This window comes from Asparagus officinalis, chromosome 2, assembly GCF_001876935.1.
Source record: "Asparagus officinalis chromosome 2, Aspof.V1, whole genome shotgun sequence".
In the NCBI taxonomy this organism is placed as follows: domain Eukaryota; kingdom Viridiplantae; phylum Streptophyta; class Magnoliopsida; order Asparagales; family Asparagaceae; genus Asparagus; species Asparagus officinalis.
This window is the reverse complement of record NC_033795.1, coordinates 78250951-78268534: the sequence shown is the minus strand read 5'-3', so window position 1 is coordinate 78268534 and position 17584 is coordinate 78250951. Positions and strand designations below refer to the sequence as shown.

General features: G+C 34.9%; 1 protein-coding gene across 1 annotated transcript; it reads right to left on the bottom strand.

Moving 5' to 3' along the window:
* LOC109831373 (zinc finger BED domain-containing protein RICESLEEPER 2-like) lies at nt 9206-11843 on the bottom strand. The gene is made up of 8 exons (XM_020398703.1): nt 11169-11843; nt 10713-11087; nt 10201-10623; nt 9585-10073; nt 9462-9504; nt 9360-9371; nt 9282-9297; nt 9206-9227 (listed from the first exon to the last, which is right to left on the bottom strand). The coding sequence occupies exons 1-8, from the start codon at nt 11841-11843 to the stop codon at nt 9206-9208; spliced, it is 2055 nt and encodes a 684-aa protein (XP_020254292.1).

Below are 17584 nucleotides of genomic sequence, written 5' to 3'. Positions count from 1 at the left end.
AGTATATAAATATAAAGCTAGAGTTTGAGTTTAGAAAACTTCTCCAATAAATGATAAGAGAGAGAGAGAGAGAGAGAGAGAGAGAGAGAGAGAGAGAGATGAGTTGAAGCTCAAACACCAAAGGATGATCTTCTCAAGCTCTTGTAAAATTCTCTTCACAAAACCAAAACTTGAAAATGCTTAAAAGCTTTTTAAACACACTTAAACAAACTTTAAAACACTTATAAAACTCTCTTAAACTTGTTTAAAATATTCTCTTGGTTGATGAGAGAGATAAATGTCATGGGATATTTATAACAACCCAAGACATTAGCCAAAACCCCAAGGAAATGACCAAAAACCCACACAAAAAACAGAACTGGAAACTAGCCGTTACTATACAACGATCATACTGGCGGTCAACCGCAGAGCCATGTTTGGTTGACCGTGAAGAGCTAAAATCCAGAGATTGCTCTCTGGACATTTCACGGTCGACCGTGGCAACCATGGCGATTGACAGCAAACCGACATATCAGATATGCACAGGTTTGCTGAAAATCTAATTTTAAACACGTCTTTAAAAATAGTAAATAAAATCCAAAAATATAAAACTTTGGAAAATGCTTGTAAACATGAAAATGAATATGTTATAAAAACTGGTTTTCAAAATGCACTTCTCATTTGTGAAATCTCATCATTTTGCAAAATCGCTTAAAATATGAAATCTCGAAAACACATGATTTTGATAAAATGACTTAAACAAACTCCTAAAATATTTTAAATGGATTTACAAACTTATACAAGATATGAAAATAGTTTAAACAAGTCTTCAATCCATAAACATATAATTTTACAAATTCAATAGAATATGAAACACATAAATGTATATATGAAGATATATATTGTTTCATATCTATGTAGCTATACCAAAAATAACTTATCCATAAATAAATATGTGAATAAATCTATGGTTTACAAAAACTTGTTTTCTATGTGGTTAAGTTATAAAATGAATAAACCAAAAATGATAAATATGAAACATGTATATATGTATATAGATAAGTGTACTTGTTTCATATTTAAACTTGAAAGCTATAAAACCAAAACGTGTATGTGTGTATATAATTAAGATTAAAGTATCAACACACATAATATAAAACCTAAACTAATTTACTCAAGCTTGATTGATCTTCATTGTAGCTTGTCTTGGTAAACATGGATGAAGCTTGAACTTGTATCTTGACTAGTATGCATATTCTTCATTCCACTATTCCGCTAACCTCCAATGGAGATGATCGTGAATGCTTGATTCCATCCAACCTTTCAACTTGTTGTTTGTCTATAATAAATACAAAAATATAAACACTAGACAAATAATATTAGTAGTAAATTATTTGTTAAACATCATTAAAACAAAAAAGGCCAACACGTAGTACATTCTTAAGAATTATTAATCTTTGCTTAATTTATTTATAATGACTAATTAACTAACTATAATGCCCAGTACATTATTTTTTTATTGTGCGTTAAAGGTAGGTAGAGGACCCAGGTGAGTCCTCATCACAATGAATGTTATATAATTTAAGTACAAAGGGAAAAATAGAGTTGATCAATGGTGAGTTGGTGAGAGGGAAACTCTAGAAGCTTAATTAGGATATGTGGATATATTATAGATGGAGATGGAGAAGAGTGGTTTTGAAAATAGTGGGTGTGTGGGGGTAATTAATATGATTTTTGTTTGTGTGATTTTCTTTGTTCATTTTCAAGATATTTGTGGTCCTCTGGATATATAGCTATAATATTTCTACTCTCTTTTCGTTTTGTGGAAGAGTTTGGGTGTAAAAAATTTATATTATCTAATCGGTTAAAGTAGGATCATATAAAAAGCCTATATATGAAATTTATTTTAACCAACACATATATGTACGTATTACAATTGACATTGAGATCTAAGATACGTGTGAGATTCTTTTTGACTTTTATACAAATAATATCTATTTAAATAATAATAGTATAATTAAACTTTATGATCTTTAAAAAAGATCAAATATACAATATAATTAATTACTTTAAAATAATCTAATCTAATCTAATAAGAATAAAATAGGTAAAAGTAATATGAAAATTATTACAATTTCATAATTCATAATTTTAAACAATCTAATCTAATCTAATCTAATAAGAATAAAATAGCAAAGGTATATACATGTTTAAAGAGATGAAAGTGCTATGAAAATCATTACAATTTCTAGTCTAAAAAAATAAAACAAACAATATAATTAATTGTTTTAAAATAATCTAATATAATCTAATAAGAAGGAAATAGGTGAAAGTGCTGTGAAAATTTTTGATATTTCTTAATATAAAAAAGGATTAAATATACAATATAATTAATTACTTTAAAATAATCTAATTTAATCTAATAAGAAGAAAATAATAAAGGCACACACCTATAGAAGGAGATAAAAGTGCTATGGAAATTATTGTACTTTCTTGGCTTATATATATTAGTATGTGATGTTGCATGTGAGAGGCTAACAATTATAAATAGAGTTTTATTTAAATAATAATAGTATAATTAAATTTTGATACTAATTATACAGTACCATAAACTACTTGAATTTTAGCTAGTGAGAGATTGTCAGTTGTGTCCTCGGGTCACAACTGTTTATTTTAATTTTTCTTTTTCATAATTTTAAGAATGAATTATGTCTCTTTAATTTGTTTGGTGGATTTTACAAATACCATGTCCATATTATGTACATTTGTAGACATGTGTTGTTCCTGGGTTCGATCTTTGGGGCAGACATTAATTTGTCTCATTAATTTATTTACTTTTTACATACACACCCTTCATCTTGTAGACATTTGTAAATTTGATATTTAATAATTTCATCCAGGTTTTCATATTTCAATTTAAATTGTATCATTATCTTCATACTATGTATATCTAATAAGAATTCATCAATTTATCAACTTACTCTTACTTGATGGATTATGGATTAATATTTGAATTCCAATGGTATTTTTGTCTACTAAAAGATTTTTCTAAACTCGTGCTTTTAAAGGGAGTATGATATGATAATCAAAAGGACAGTGCCAGATATTGTGGAGGGTAATTATCAATTTTCTCTTATTTCAAGACCATCCATAAGTGTATACTAAATGATTTCTTGTATATTTAATTTCATTACCCTTTGATTATAAAAAAAAAAACCATTACCCTTTCCTAAATTTCTAATGTCAGACTATACTACTTACACGTGAAATTTCCAATATATTTTTGTATGAATTAAGAAAAATGAAAAGATACATGTTCAACAAATTTTAAAAGCAGAAGGGATTCAAATCCATTACTAGCAGGTCCCATTTTGAATGTGGTCCAGTTAAAGAAAGTTATTTTGATTGGTAAAAAAATAAATCATTTCTCATCTACCTTTTTTAAATATGAATCTTGACCTCTAAACTGGTTTAATTACGAATTAATGGGTCCATAACTAAACTAGTTTTGTTATTTTTTATAGCGGTGGGTAGCTAGCCGTGCTGGGTCGTCCCGTACGCTAGCTCGTGTGGACCCACTAGCGTGACAAGACAAGCCAGCTTGTGCCACCCAACGAGTCAAGCAAGACATTTTTCGCCACTTATTTTCAGGCGTGACAAGCCAGCTTGTGCCACCCAACGAGTCAAGCAAGACATTTTTCGCCACTTATTTTCAGGTCTAGAGCTTAGCCCAGCCGTTTAGAGGCTCCAGAACAAGCAAGGTGGGCCATGGCATGGGCCGACTCGCATGACTCACTTAATTATTTATTGTTATTTTTTTCTAGTTTTAATTATTTTTAATAGTTTTTAAGCAGTGTATAACAATTAAGAATTATATATATATTTATACATATTGATTGAGAGAAAATATCGCAAACACAGAGATTTAATGTGGTTCAAAGCGAATTCTATGTCCCTCAGCAGTAAATAATTATTCCATTAGCTTTAAAACATATAAGAACAGAAAAAATAAGAACAATTTGTAGAACAATAGCAAAATATAGATCTATGGGCAGGGAGGAACAAGCCAGCCTACCCACACACAAGCCCAACTCGCTCGTTGGGCCTTATGAACCGAGGGGGTTGCCCTCCCGCATCTGGAGAAAAGACGCTACTTTCGAACAAAATTATTGTTACTTAATTTTCTCTGGACTAAATTACCATATTGATATTATAATTTGACTCTATTTTTTAATATGGTATTTATTTCGGCTCTCGCGTCTTATGATATTTTAATTTGTGCCTCGATAACAGTAAAGTTTTTTCTCGCCAGCAGTAAGAATTTGTTGGGGAATTTTAGTCTCCTAGCCTAGCACGATATGCGCAACTCGGAAGCCAACCCACAATCAACAAGATAGAACAATCACAATCAAGAAAAAAGAACATCGAGATTTACGTGGTTCGGTCGACCAACTTGGACCTACGTCCACGGGGCAACAATACGAGAAATTCACTATGTATCAGGGAGAACTACAAGAGGAACCACTCAACTCTCGTCTCTTAATCTCTCAACCTCACATACATAATCAACTCTCATATTCTCTCCAAAGCCCACTCCTTGTAATCTTTTGCACGGATAAAGACTACGAAACCCTCTTTCTCTCTCATCTACTACATCTCTACTCTTCTTTATGGTTTTTCCTCCACCAATAGAAGAATATATATAGGAAAACCAAAACCCGATCTCTAGCCTAACTTCCTAATTAGAATAAGATTCAAACTCTTAATCATGATAAAACCCAAACTCCTAATCATGATAGAACTCAAACTCCTAATCATGATAGAACTCTAACCCTATCTAATTCTCATGAAGTTACACAAAGAATCAAAGACAAAATCCCAACAGAATTATGGTGAACTGTATTTTTTTATTTTGAAAAATTCCTTTCATCTCTCTAACCTATCAAGAATATTAAATCTACACTCTTCTTCTCTTCTTTAATCTTCCTCAATTCAAATTTCTTCAACATTGATTTCAATCCAACAACTGTCATCCAAGTCGATACAAATTTGGACTAGGATTTATGTTTGAATTGAGAGAGTTTGAAGGAGAAAGAGGAGGCTCCATTGATGAGAGAGAAAGAAAGAGTGAAGGAGGATCTTACTGGATAAAATAGTGTAAGAAATTTGAATTGGGGCGATTGAAGGATAAGAAGAGTGTAAATTTAATAATTTTGATAGGTCAGGAAGATGGAAGAAATTTTGTAAAAAGATAAAAATATAGTTCGCTAGATTTCTCGCTACTGACAAAAAATGAAGAAGGCTAAATTAATTGCATAAAATACCTTATGATTTACTCATTTAGCACTTATATGCCCTAAGTTATTTTTAGAATATTTATATGCCCTATGTTGTTTAAAATTAGCACCTTAGTACCCTCAGTTATGCAAACAAAAAAAATTTCACACGAAAGTTCCCATATAAATTCAAATATTAATTTTAGAACTTTTTAGTCATTAACATTTATTAGATTTACTATTAATCCTACCCAAATTCTAATTTAAACATATTTTTATTCTATTTGGAAAAATAAAATTTGGATAGATTTAGCTGTAATTTCAATAGTTAGAAAGTTGTAATATTAGCATATGAACGTTATAGGAGAATTTTCGAATGAAAATTTTCACATTTGCATAACAGAGGGTACTAATTAAGGTGCTAATTTTAAACAACTCAGGTAATATAAATGTTTCAAAAATAAAACTTAGGGTATATAAGTGCTAAATTAGCGAATCAATCATAACATATTTTAGTGCAATTTAGCCAAAAAATCTTAATTGTCATCAGATTACAAGTTAAACTAACATATTGACGCCGGAGTAGAAATAAAAACCATAATGAAAATTTTGGTCATTTTGAATATCAACATGATAATTTAGTCATTTTCTCTCGATACATCCCCAACAAGAAACAATATAACCTTCCTCCTTGAGAAAACAAAGTCCTCTTCCGTTACATGACAAAGGATATACGTATCATTTGTAGTGACAAAGTTAGACCCGGACTGTAACACAGAGAACTTGCGAATCAAGTTTTAGGGATAATTTATGAATAGCGCGAAAATGTAGACAAGTTACAGTAGGGCCCAGACTGGAAATTTTAAAATATATATACTATAAATAGGATCACGTGGCTAATTTGAGGTCAGGAATGGCGTCGTACAATTTTCTTTCCTCTTTGATTCTTTTTTTGTCTTGGTCCATGAGAAAGTTCATTCTTTGGAAGCACCGGGCAAATTGCAATAACACACTAAATCTCGTTTTGGGTATCATTGTGTTTTATTTGTTTTCATGATGTTTTTATAAAAAATAAAACACCATATGTTTAAAAATTATGATGTTTTTTAAGCTAAATCATTATCAAATAAAAAAAACAACACTTATTTCAAAACACTTAAAATGTGTTTTAAGTTTAGTGTTTTGATTTTGAGTTTGAGAATGTGTTAATATAATATCTAACATAATATATTAAATATAATTAACATAGAGTTATTAATAACATGCTTATTATACTATGTACTATATTATACTATACTATACTATACTATATTATAGTTAATCTAATATATTAGTAATATTTATTAAATAATATAATAAATAAAATATCTTATATAACAATATAATAACATATTAAATAATAGTATTTAATACGTTAACAATGTATTATATAATAATAAATAATAATAAAATATAAATAAACAAATAAAAAATAATAAAAAAGTTATTGATAATAAATAATAATATAATAATGATATAATAATATAGTACACAATAGTATAATCACTATAATATTATTAACTTATTAATAAAGAAATTGTAATAAAATAATAATTATAAAATATTATATAATAGTAACATATTTAAAAATAAAATAATAAAATAATAATATTATTATAATAATATATTGTATAGTAAATGTCATATAATATATAAATATAAATATATTATTTAATAAATAAAATAATTTATTGCTAACAAATGTTAATGCAAAAATAATATATTCATAATATAATAATATTTATTTATATAAATAATTATTAATATATTATTAAATTACTATTAATAAACTCTAACATATTAAAGATCATATTATATTACATAATATTAAAATATTTATAAAATATTAATTTATTAATAACATACTAGTAATAACATTAAATTAATATTATTATAATATTATATTATATGAATAATAGTATAACATTATATTATATTAATAATAGTATATTATTATATTAATAATAAAACAACATTATTATAAAAATATTAATATAATATATAACAATAACAAAATGATATACTTATATAAAAATTTGAAAATAATATGTAATAATTATAATATAATATAACTCATTAAGTATAATATAATATTATAATACATTCTATAATTTTATATTACATTATATTAATACTTCTAATACTATAATAATGTTGTTGATGATCAATATCAAACAACCAATTAATCCAGAAGAGGATGGTTGCGGGGTGAGAAGAATGATGGAAGGTTCGCTCCCTTCTTCGACTTTATGCCGAGTTCTGAACTAGGATGTTTGAATCCACTACAAAGACCAGAAGAACAAAACTCGTAAGAGGGCGGGGACTAGTTCCCCCGTGGTACCTCCGACAGTCAAGTCAGTTGATAAACGTGAGCTTGAGTGGAGTTTAAAACTATGCGTTCTTATGCTATGTGCATTAGAGATCATCATCTCTTAGTTTAGATCAGGAGGAAGATTTAAATTGCTCCGAGAGTTGTTTGTTAGGTTAGATTAGGTTACCTTTTCTTCTTTTTTCTCTCTCGGGGCTAGGGGTGGAATCGAATCGAATTTGAACGAATAGTACAATGTTCAAATTCGAATTCGGTTCATATTGGGCTATTCGTGTTCGTATTCGTATTCGGCTCGAATAGTTACACAAATTCGAATTCGATTCGTTTACATATATTGATGTTCGAAAAATATTCGCGAATATTCGTTTAACCTTATTCGACAATTTTGATTTTGAATTATTCGTCAAATATTTGATATGTATTTGCTAATAATTCGAAAATCATAAAAAATAAACATAATCAGTAAACAAAATGTTATTTTTACATTCTACCAATCAAACTATAATAAATCAGTGTAATATATTTTTTATACTCTAAACTCACAAACACAGTAATATCTTCTACAATAGAAATAATAAATCAGTGTAATATATTTTTTATACTCTAAACTCACAAACACAGTAATATCTTCTACAATAGAAAACATAGCACATAATTAGAAAAACATTCCACTCTAAACTCACAAACACAGTAATATCTTCTACAATAGAAAACATAGCACATAATTAGAAAAACATTCTTATAAAATAAAGCAAGAAAAATATAATTTCATAAGCTCTTAGCATGTCTAAAATCCTTGACACAACTACAACAATATAGCAATTATCAAGTTACCAACTTACCCAGTAGGTCAGTATCACATTAACACTTACATAGAGAACAAAGAGGTGCTTAAAAGTGTAATTTGCAACACATCAAGGTCTTAACTCATACATAAACAAGTTTGTATAACTTTCCAAAAGCTCATTGAATAATAAAGTTTCTCTAAGCCTCCAGATTCGCACAGTTTGCTATTTTGGCCCTCATACAATGCTCTTTGTCGATCAAATCCTGAAAATTGAAACCAAACTCAATGAGAACACAAGATAATATCATATGAAGATTTTAAAAGCCTTAAAAAGTTAAATCCAAACACAAAAGAAGCACATAGCAAAAGAATGTACAGCAGCTCCTTGTGTTTTCCTTTTGTAGCATATAATCTATTGTTTTGAACGGAGTTGCACTCTGCAAGTTAGCATATTATCTATGGTAGATACACGTAACTTCAACTTTTTTTTCCATGTAAATGACAATGAAATCATCCCAACAGTTTGGCAAAAATCATGCCCATGTCTAATTACAAGCATCAGGTTGTCACAAGATTAGAAATTAAGTATGCTGCCTAACATGTGATAATAATAGAATCAACACAATATAGTCAGTTAAATAAGTGTTAATCAACTATATAAAACTACAATATTTAGCTATAGCCCAAGAAAGTAAGCTTTCTGTCTGTTACAGTAAAACACATCACATTCATAGTCATATTAATAATTTATGTTACCATGTGTTAAAGCTTATCGAATCATACCACACAAGAATGTTAATTGCTAGGATAATCATACCTGCAATCAAACAAATTATTACAGAATGTTAATTGCATAGAGAATGTTAATTACAAGACTGCAATCATACCTGCAATCATAATTGCATGGAGAAAGAATGTTAATTGCATGGAGAAAGAATGATAATCATACCTGCAATCATACCTGTAATCATACATGCAAGTAGAATGTTAACTGCAGTCATATTAAACACGACCATGTATTTAAAGAATGATAATCATACCTGCAATCAACTTTCTGGTAAGGTAATCTCCATTTCTCTTACTTCATCTTCAACCTGTAATCATACAAATTAACTCAATATGAATAAATTTTATGAACTCAAATTTTTTGCATTGAATTTAAATAAATCATTACCTTCTTTTTCTTTATACCATGGACTTTTCGCATCCAATCCCCTCCACATATCAATGCTTCAACTGTTTTTGGATCTAAAGATGCTCGATACGTATCAATTACCCTCCTGCCAGTACTAAACGTAGACTCTGATGCCACCGTAGAAATAGGAACAGCAAGAATATCGGCCGCCATTCTCGACAAGACACGATACTTCAATTGATTCGTTTTCCACCAATTCAAAGCACTAAAATGGTAATTTTCAGCTTCACCACATATATATACATGTTCATCCAAGTATGTTTCTAACTCTGATTTGGATGCGGGCATACTATCTTTCGTTCTCACCTTTTTCAAGATATCACTCCAGTTGGAACTTAAAGATGACAATGACGAGCTTGTATCACTCGAAGCACCCATAGAACCTTCCAGAGAGCTATTTTCCTCATTGTTTGAATCATGTAAAGCAACATACTCATCAAATAGCTCTTGCAAGGCATCCCGAACTTTCTGTATATTTATCCTAGCTTCTATTTCAGAGTAAATTTGAGGATAACAAATTTCAACCGCACCAATTTTTAGTCTAGGATCCATAACAGAAGCTTTCAGAGTAAATTTGAGGATAACAAATTTCAACCGCACCAATTTTTAGTCTAGGATCCATAACAGAAGCTATTGCCATTAACAAATTGCATTCTCCCCAATATTTTTCAAATTTATCATGCATTTTTTTAGCCATTTGCCGAATAGAGAAATCATTATCTAGTAGTGACTTATCGATAACTTCTTTAATCCTATAGACTTCAATGAGATATAAATTAGAAGTAGGATAGTCACTACCAGAGATTAGATTCGTTACCGCATGAAAGACGGCTAATAACTTGCAAATTTTCTCCACTTTATCCCATTCCTCAGGTTCTGGCATGCAATCATAATTGGACTCCCTTTCTTTGTACATTGGAAATGCATCTTTGAACTTTAGGGCAGTGATCAACATCAAGTATGTCGAATTCCAACGAGTTGGCACATCAAGAATCAACTTCTTTTCTCTTAACTGCAGCTGTTAAACAAAAAATATATACATAAGTATATTATTAGACTTTCACATAAAAAATATACACTTTAAAGATGACAGTAGATTTGATATACCTGTTGCACAATAGCAGAAAATATTTTGAGCCTCGCTTCACTGTGATTGATGAACTTGATGCTTTCCCGCACATTCTCAATAGTTAATGCAATTACACTTATCCCGTCTTGGACAAGAAGATTGAGAATATGTGCACAACATCTCACTTGAAATAATTTTCCATCACAAACCAATTTCTTATGTCTAGATAGACTAGTCTTCAAAGTTCTTAAACAAACATCATTATAGGATGCATTGTCCACAGATATAGTAAAAACTTTATTTTCTATTCCCCAATCTTTGAAGCACTTATGCATGGCATCTGCAATGTCAATACCATGCCGAGGAGGAGGCACATGAACAAAACTAAGAACTGATTTTTGTAGGTTCCAATCCTTATCAACAAAATGCCCAGTAATTACCATGTATTCAATTTTTTAATTTTCTGACTTCCAGAGATCAGTGGTTAAACTAACCCTGTCCATGTTTTTAAGGAATCCCTTCATCTTATTCTTTTCACTTTCAAAAATTGTCATGCAATCTTCCTTCAAAGTTTTACGCCCAATTTTAATAAATTCAAGATTCACAGTTTTCATTAGAAATAGAAAACCCTCCTCCTCTGCTACAGTAAATGGATGCCCATGCATCATGACCCAATGAGCTAATGCTTCCCTAACTTTCAGATGGTTATATTTTCCTCCAGGTGGTAACATGATTGGGCGCTCTATAGTAGAACCATCTCGTTGAAAGTTAAGTGTTTGTTGCCTTTGATCATGCAACTTTTTTGTAATGCAATTATTTAAATGAGTTTTCAAGTGAGATGTTGTTCCAGTTGAATTTTGTGCAAAGTCGTGCTTGCAATGATTGCATCTCCATCTTTTAACATTATTAGCACGAGTAACTTCAACAAAATTATCCCATACCTCAGAAGTCTTTTTCCTTCTTCTCTTCTCCTGAATAGGATTTGTAGTCTCCACATTTTCTCTACTTGCATTATCTGTATTATCACTGGAGGGAGTAGCTGGAGAAGGAGAAGAAGCATTTGCAGGAGCAGAAGATGATAATGATGGAGAAGAAGTATTTGCAGGAGCAGAAGATGATAATGATGGAGCATGAGAATCACTTCCTGGATTCACGTTAGGAGATGACATTCTGTAGAAACAAATTTTAAAAATCAACAATCAGAATATATGATGAATAATTTGGGGAAAAATTTAGGGAAAAAAGTTTTTACCTGACGGGGAGGAACAAATTTTGTAGAAACAAAATTCTGTAGAAACAAATTTTGAAAACCAACAATCAGAATATATTATGACATTCTGTACATAAATCATCTCTATCATGCATTAACCACCTGCTGGAAATAATTTGGGGAAAAAAGTTTTTACAAAAAAATTAACAGAAAATATAAGATGAACCTGACGGGGAGTGAGGCGTCGTCCGGCTCGTGCAGGCGGGGCGAGAGCAGTCGTCGGCTCGTCGAGGGAGAAGGCTTCGTCGGCTCGGTCACGGGGAGGAGGGCGTCGTCGGCTCGTCGCCGGCGGAGGAGGCTTCGTCGGCCTCGTCGAGGCGGAGGAGCGGCGTCGTCGGCTCGGAGGCGTCGTCGGCTTCGTCGAGGGAGGAGGGCGGTCGTCGTCTCGTCAATCGGGAGAGTCTTCGTCGGCACTCGTCGCCAGGAGGCAGGTGTCGCCCGCATCCCGAAGAGGGAGGGAGATGGGACTGAGAGATGGGAAGAGTTTGGCGGTTCAGATCTAGGGCACTTGGACTTGGTTAAAGCTATTTATCTTACTCATGAGTTGCCAAATGCAAATCTGAACCGTTCATTCATAATCCAAAGGACATGTTAAACCCTAGGTTTCTTAACTTGTTTATTTATATATGGGTAGAAGTTGTAATAAAAAGTTTTAATGGGTAATATTTATAACAAGTTTAATTAATAGGGTTAACATATAAAAAATTATCGAATAGTTAATAATCAGTCGAATTGAATATACCTTTAGTTAAATTCTATTCGTTTATAAGCCGAATATTAAAAATATTCATTTAGTGTTAAATGAACTGTCGGATCGAAGATGACCGAATATCTGGACGAATATTAACCGAACTGTTTATTAAATATTTGGTTCACTTCCACCCCTACTCGGGGCCCTTTCTGAAGGTGAACAGCCTCCATATATAGAGTGGATGTCAATGGCAGACTGATTATTTCGGCCATGCAGAATGGCACTAACAAAGAGTGAGCTGGAAGATGAGTCATCCCTCGCTTCTACAGGTGTCGGCTGGCGACTGGAGGGGAAGTCATCTAAGCATGAAAGATGGCGTCTTCGCGATATCCATAAAGTGACTTGTGAGCGTGGCAGAAGGCACATGGGCATTCTGAGGCGTCTATCGATTTACAGGTGTTGGCTGATGACTGGAGGGGAAGTCATTTCAGCTCTGGAGAGGATGTCTCCACTTTTTCAGGGAAGTGATTGAGCTGACAAGTCATGGAGACTTATCAGGCCAAAATCTGGATAAGGCTTGTTCGAGGTGGACTGAGATATTGACATTTTCTCTGGGAGAGAGGCTTGAGACCGGAGTCGAGTCCTCAATTTAGTCGACAGCAGGGAACGTCCCTTAAGTCATTTCTAAGAAATGTCTAGTGAGTGGTTGAGTGCCCTAAATAGGGTCGTCCTTAATAATAGGGTCGACCAGTACCGCCTTTTGTGTTGACTCAGGAGTGTCGGCTTGTTTGGGAGTTAAGGATCTCTTGTACCGGCTAGTATCGCCTCTTGTGTCGACACCAGGGTGTCGGCTTGATGAGTAGGTGGGGTCGAGGCCTCTGCAATTGTGCCTTGAGCTTAACCCTGATAAGGTACCAAGGTCTTGATATTCGACTGAGGAGTTGAATGCCTGGTCTTTCCCCTAAGGCCGAGAGATGACTGTGGTAGTCAACCAAATGGTTGAACTTATTTTGCTTAGGACTCTTATCGTATCATTTCACAAATACTGTCTCTTAGGTGAGTGAACACCATAATAGTTGGCCCCTTTCTCTTAGAGTTAGCTTTTAGTCGACTCCGAGAGAAATAAGATATGCTCTTGATCAATACAAGTCTACTGAGGGTGAGAAGCTGAGAAGTCTCTATCTTAGAGACGTGGCTTGTCGTTATTAGGCATCCATTGTTAACTCCGCTATTCATGGCTGACGTCATCAAAAGATTTGAACCTTCTTTTTAGGAGATGAAGCGTCATGAATAGAAGGGAGGATCTTCCATTTTTTGAGTATTGGGACGAGGGGCATTAAATGAGGGTAACGCTTCGTGTTTCGAGTGAACTGCTTCAGATTCCGATGTGGATCTGGCCTGGTTGCTCCGAATATTGCCGTGCTTTTTGAAATCCCTCTATACTCTTCCTTGAAACCTTATAAATATCTTTTTGATGGTAAGATAGTCCTTTTATGGACCTTTTCTCTGGAAAAATTCCCGATATTCCTCCAAGCTTCTTAAGAAAAAAATCTTCCATGGCTTCCCAAGTTTCAAACTCTAGCCGTAGTGAGGAGAATCTTGCTTCTCTTTTCCTTATCCGCTCGAAGGTCCATATGGACGATCTGGTGGGGTTGTATGACCAATACAATATTCCTCGGATTCTCATATTGGCAACACCAGAGATGAACGAGCCAGTGCATTGCCATGGTGAGGGTCGAGTGCCGCTATACATAGCCTATTTAGAGCATGGTTTACGGTTGTACTTACACCCTTTCATTAAGGAGATGCACGCCGCTCTAGGGGCTTCCCCTTCCTAGTTCTATCTGAACGCAGTGGGGGTTCTGGTGGCTTTCATAATCATTTGCCACCGTGTTGGAGTCCAACCAAGCTTGAGATTGCTCGGGCATCTGATCAGCGTAGGGTCTGCTAAGAAGGACCCGCATTATTCTTTCCACTATCGTGGAGAGTTCTAGCTTGTTTCCAATTCTTTGGAGTTGGATGGGGACTGGAGGAAGCAATTTGTGTGGGTCTATGACGGCGACAACGTCTTTGCCTGCTCGGACTGGTCGGAGGTGAACGAAGACGCTTTGAGGCCAGTTACCCTAAGAGATTCTGAGACGAGGGATTTGGAAAAGATCTGTTCTTATGTCGGGCTGCTAGAGAGCGATGCTCTATTTGTTGATGTGTTTCTCCAGACGGTGGGCATGCCCATAATCTTATCCTCCACTGTCTTCCAGGCAAGGATAAGCCACATTCCTCTATTTGCGGAAAATCGCAAGAGGAACACTAGGACTGAGGGGGCGAGCTCCACTGCTAGACCACATAAGAAGCCGAGGGGGGCTTTCAGTGTAGAGGAGGTGGCTGTCTTGATGCCTCAAGCAGCTAACATTGCCTCTGAATTAAGGGGAAGGACAAGGGTTGAGATGCGATGCCTAGTTAGACCAGTTGGAACGGGTCCACTGATAACTCAGCTTAACCGCTTGGAAAATGTGGGGCTGATAGACGAGTCTTCTCCTGGAAGGAGACTACATCCCCAGTGGTCGATGAGGATGCTATCAGCTCTAGTACTAATCCTGAGGTATACCATCATCCTGGCAAGGAGCCGATTGTGATGGGCGACGGCATCGAGGGGAGAGATGAAACTCCATCAGACCAAATAGAGAATGGTGTTGACAAGATGATTTTGGAGGATATGCCAAGTGTTAGCATACATCAAGCTCTTCAAGCTTGTCTAGCTTGGGGGACTTTGCTGGGACACACCCTATTCAATTGACTTGAGCGTTCCCTGGAATGCCAAGGAAGGCTGGCGAAGGAGAAGTCGGCCAAGGAAGAGGTAGAGAAGAGAGTCACTTTCTTAGAGGCCGAATTGACTCATAAAGAAGGCGCTTGGCGCCGGAGTCTGGATGAGAAGGAAGAACTCCTTAAGAGCTTTTGAATCTAGTTTTCCAAGCAGATGTGGACCATCGAGGACCTTCAAAGGGAGATGATTCATCTACAGGAGGAGGTCGAGTCTGAGAAGCATCACAGGATGACAGCTATAGCAGCTATAGCAGAAGCTCGAATAAATCATCTGTCTCTTGAAAAGATGAGGATGGACTTTGAAGAGCTGCAATCAAAGCTTCAGGGGTCCATAGCCCATGTTGAGAAATTGAAGGACCAACTCACTCATCTGGATTCAGAGCAGCATAAAAAGAAGGTGGTCGACGACTGACATCATGGTCCTATAGGGAAGGCTGAAATAGCTTTAACATGTAAAGCTAGGGTTGATTACTTCGTTTCTTTGGTGCCTCGCAACTCTCATCTGACCCCAGATCGCTTCTACCCTTCCTGTGTCTCGTGTTGTCTCAATTTGTTGAAAGATGTCGAGAAAATTAGAGGCGGATTGAATTTGTCAGCGAATGACGATGAGGTCGAGCTTGTCGTTGGGGCCCCCGGAGAATCTTCTACAATTGCTGCCACCAGGAGTTTGTCAAGTCCGACTCCTAAATGTGGTCGAGAGCTTTGATGACCTGCTTGTTTCTCTTCTCTTTCTTTCTCTTTTTGTAAAGAAGTTTGTAATGAAGTTTACTCTTTTTGAATGAAATTTAACTTTTGCCTTCATTCTTGAGCTTGCCTTCATTGTTTGCATTCTTTTAGCTTTGTAGCTTTGTTTTCATCTTAGGCTTGTGAACACATTTTTGGCAAAATGGCAACCCTGAGGTTGGGTGCCTATATCAGAAATAATCTACGTACGATCGAGTAGCGACTTTGGGAGTCGACCATAGGGTTGTGCCTTAGGCTTTCCTTGATAAAGAACCAAGGACTTGTTTATCTAACTGTGGAGTCGTTTTGCCTTGGATTTACCCTAAAGAGGTACCAAGGTCTTGATATTTGACTGAGGAGTCATTTTGCCTTGGGTTTACCCTGAAGAGGTATCAAGGTCTTGATATTCAATTGGGAAGTCACTGTGTCTTGGGCTTACCTTGATAAAGAGCCAAGGGCTTGATATTCGACTAAGGATTCATTATGCCTTGGGCTTATCTTGATAAAGAGCCAAGGGCTTGATATTCGATTGAGGTGTCGTTATGCCTTGGGTATACCTTGATAAAGAGCTAATGGCTTGATATTCGACTGAGGAGTCGTTTTGCCTAGAACTCTTGAGAGTTGACTAGGACTTCTCTTCCCCTAAGGCCGAGAGATGACAGTGGGAGTCGACCAAAGGGTTATGCATTGAATTTATTCCTAATAAGGTACCAAGGGCCTATCCATGGTGATCAATGAGAGCCGGAGGAATCGAGCATATGTTGTGCCTTGGGCTTACCTTGATAAAGAGCCAAGGGCTTGTTTATCCAACTGAGGAGTCGTTATGCCTTGGGGTTACCCTGAAGAGGTACCAAGGTCTTGATATTCAACTGGAGAGTCATTATGCCTTGGGCTTACCTTGGTAAAGAGCCAAGGGCTTGATATTCGGCTGAGGAGTCGTTGTTCCTTGGGCTTACCTTGGTAAAGAGCCAAGGGCTTAATATTCAACTGAGGAGTTGTTGTGCCTTGTGCTTACCTTGGTAAAGAGCCAAGGGCTTGATATTCGACTGAGAAGTCGTTATGCTTTGGGCTTACCTTGATAAAGAGCTAAGGGCTTATATTTGACTGATGAGTCATTTTGCCTAGAAATCTTGAGAGTTGACTAGGACTTCTCTTCCTCTAAGACTGAGAGATGACCGTGGGAGTCGACCAAAGGATTATGTCTTGGATTTATTCCTGATAAGGTACTAAGAGCTTGTCCATGATGATCGATGAGAGCCGGAGGAATCGACCATATGTTGTGCCTTAGGCTTATATTGATAAAGAGCCAAGGGCTTGTTTATCCGACTAAGGAGTCGTTGTGCCTTTGACTTACCTTGATAAAGAGTCAAGAGCTTGATATTCGACTGGGGAGTCGTTGTTCCTTG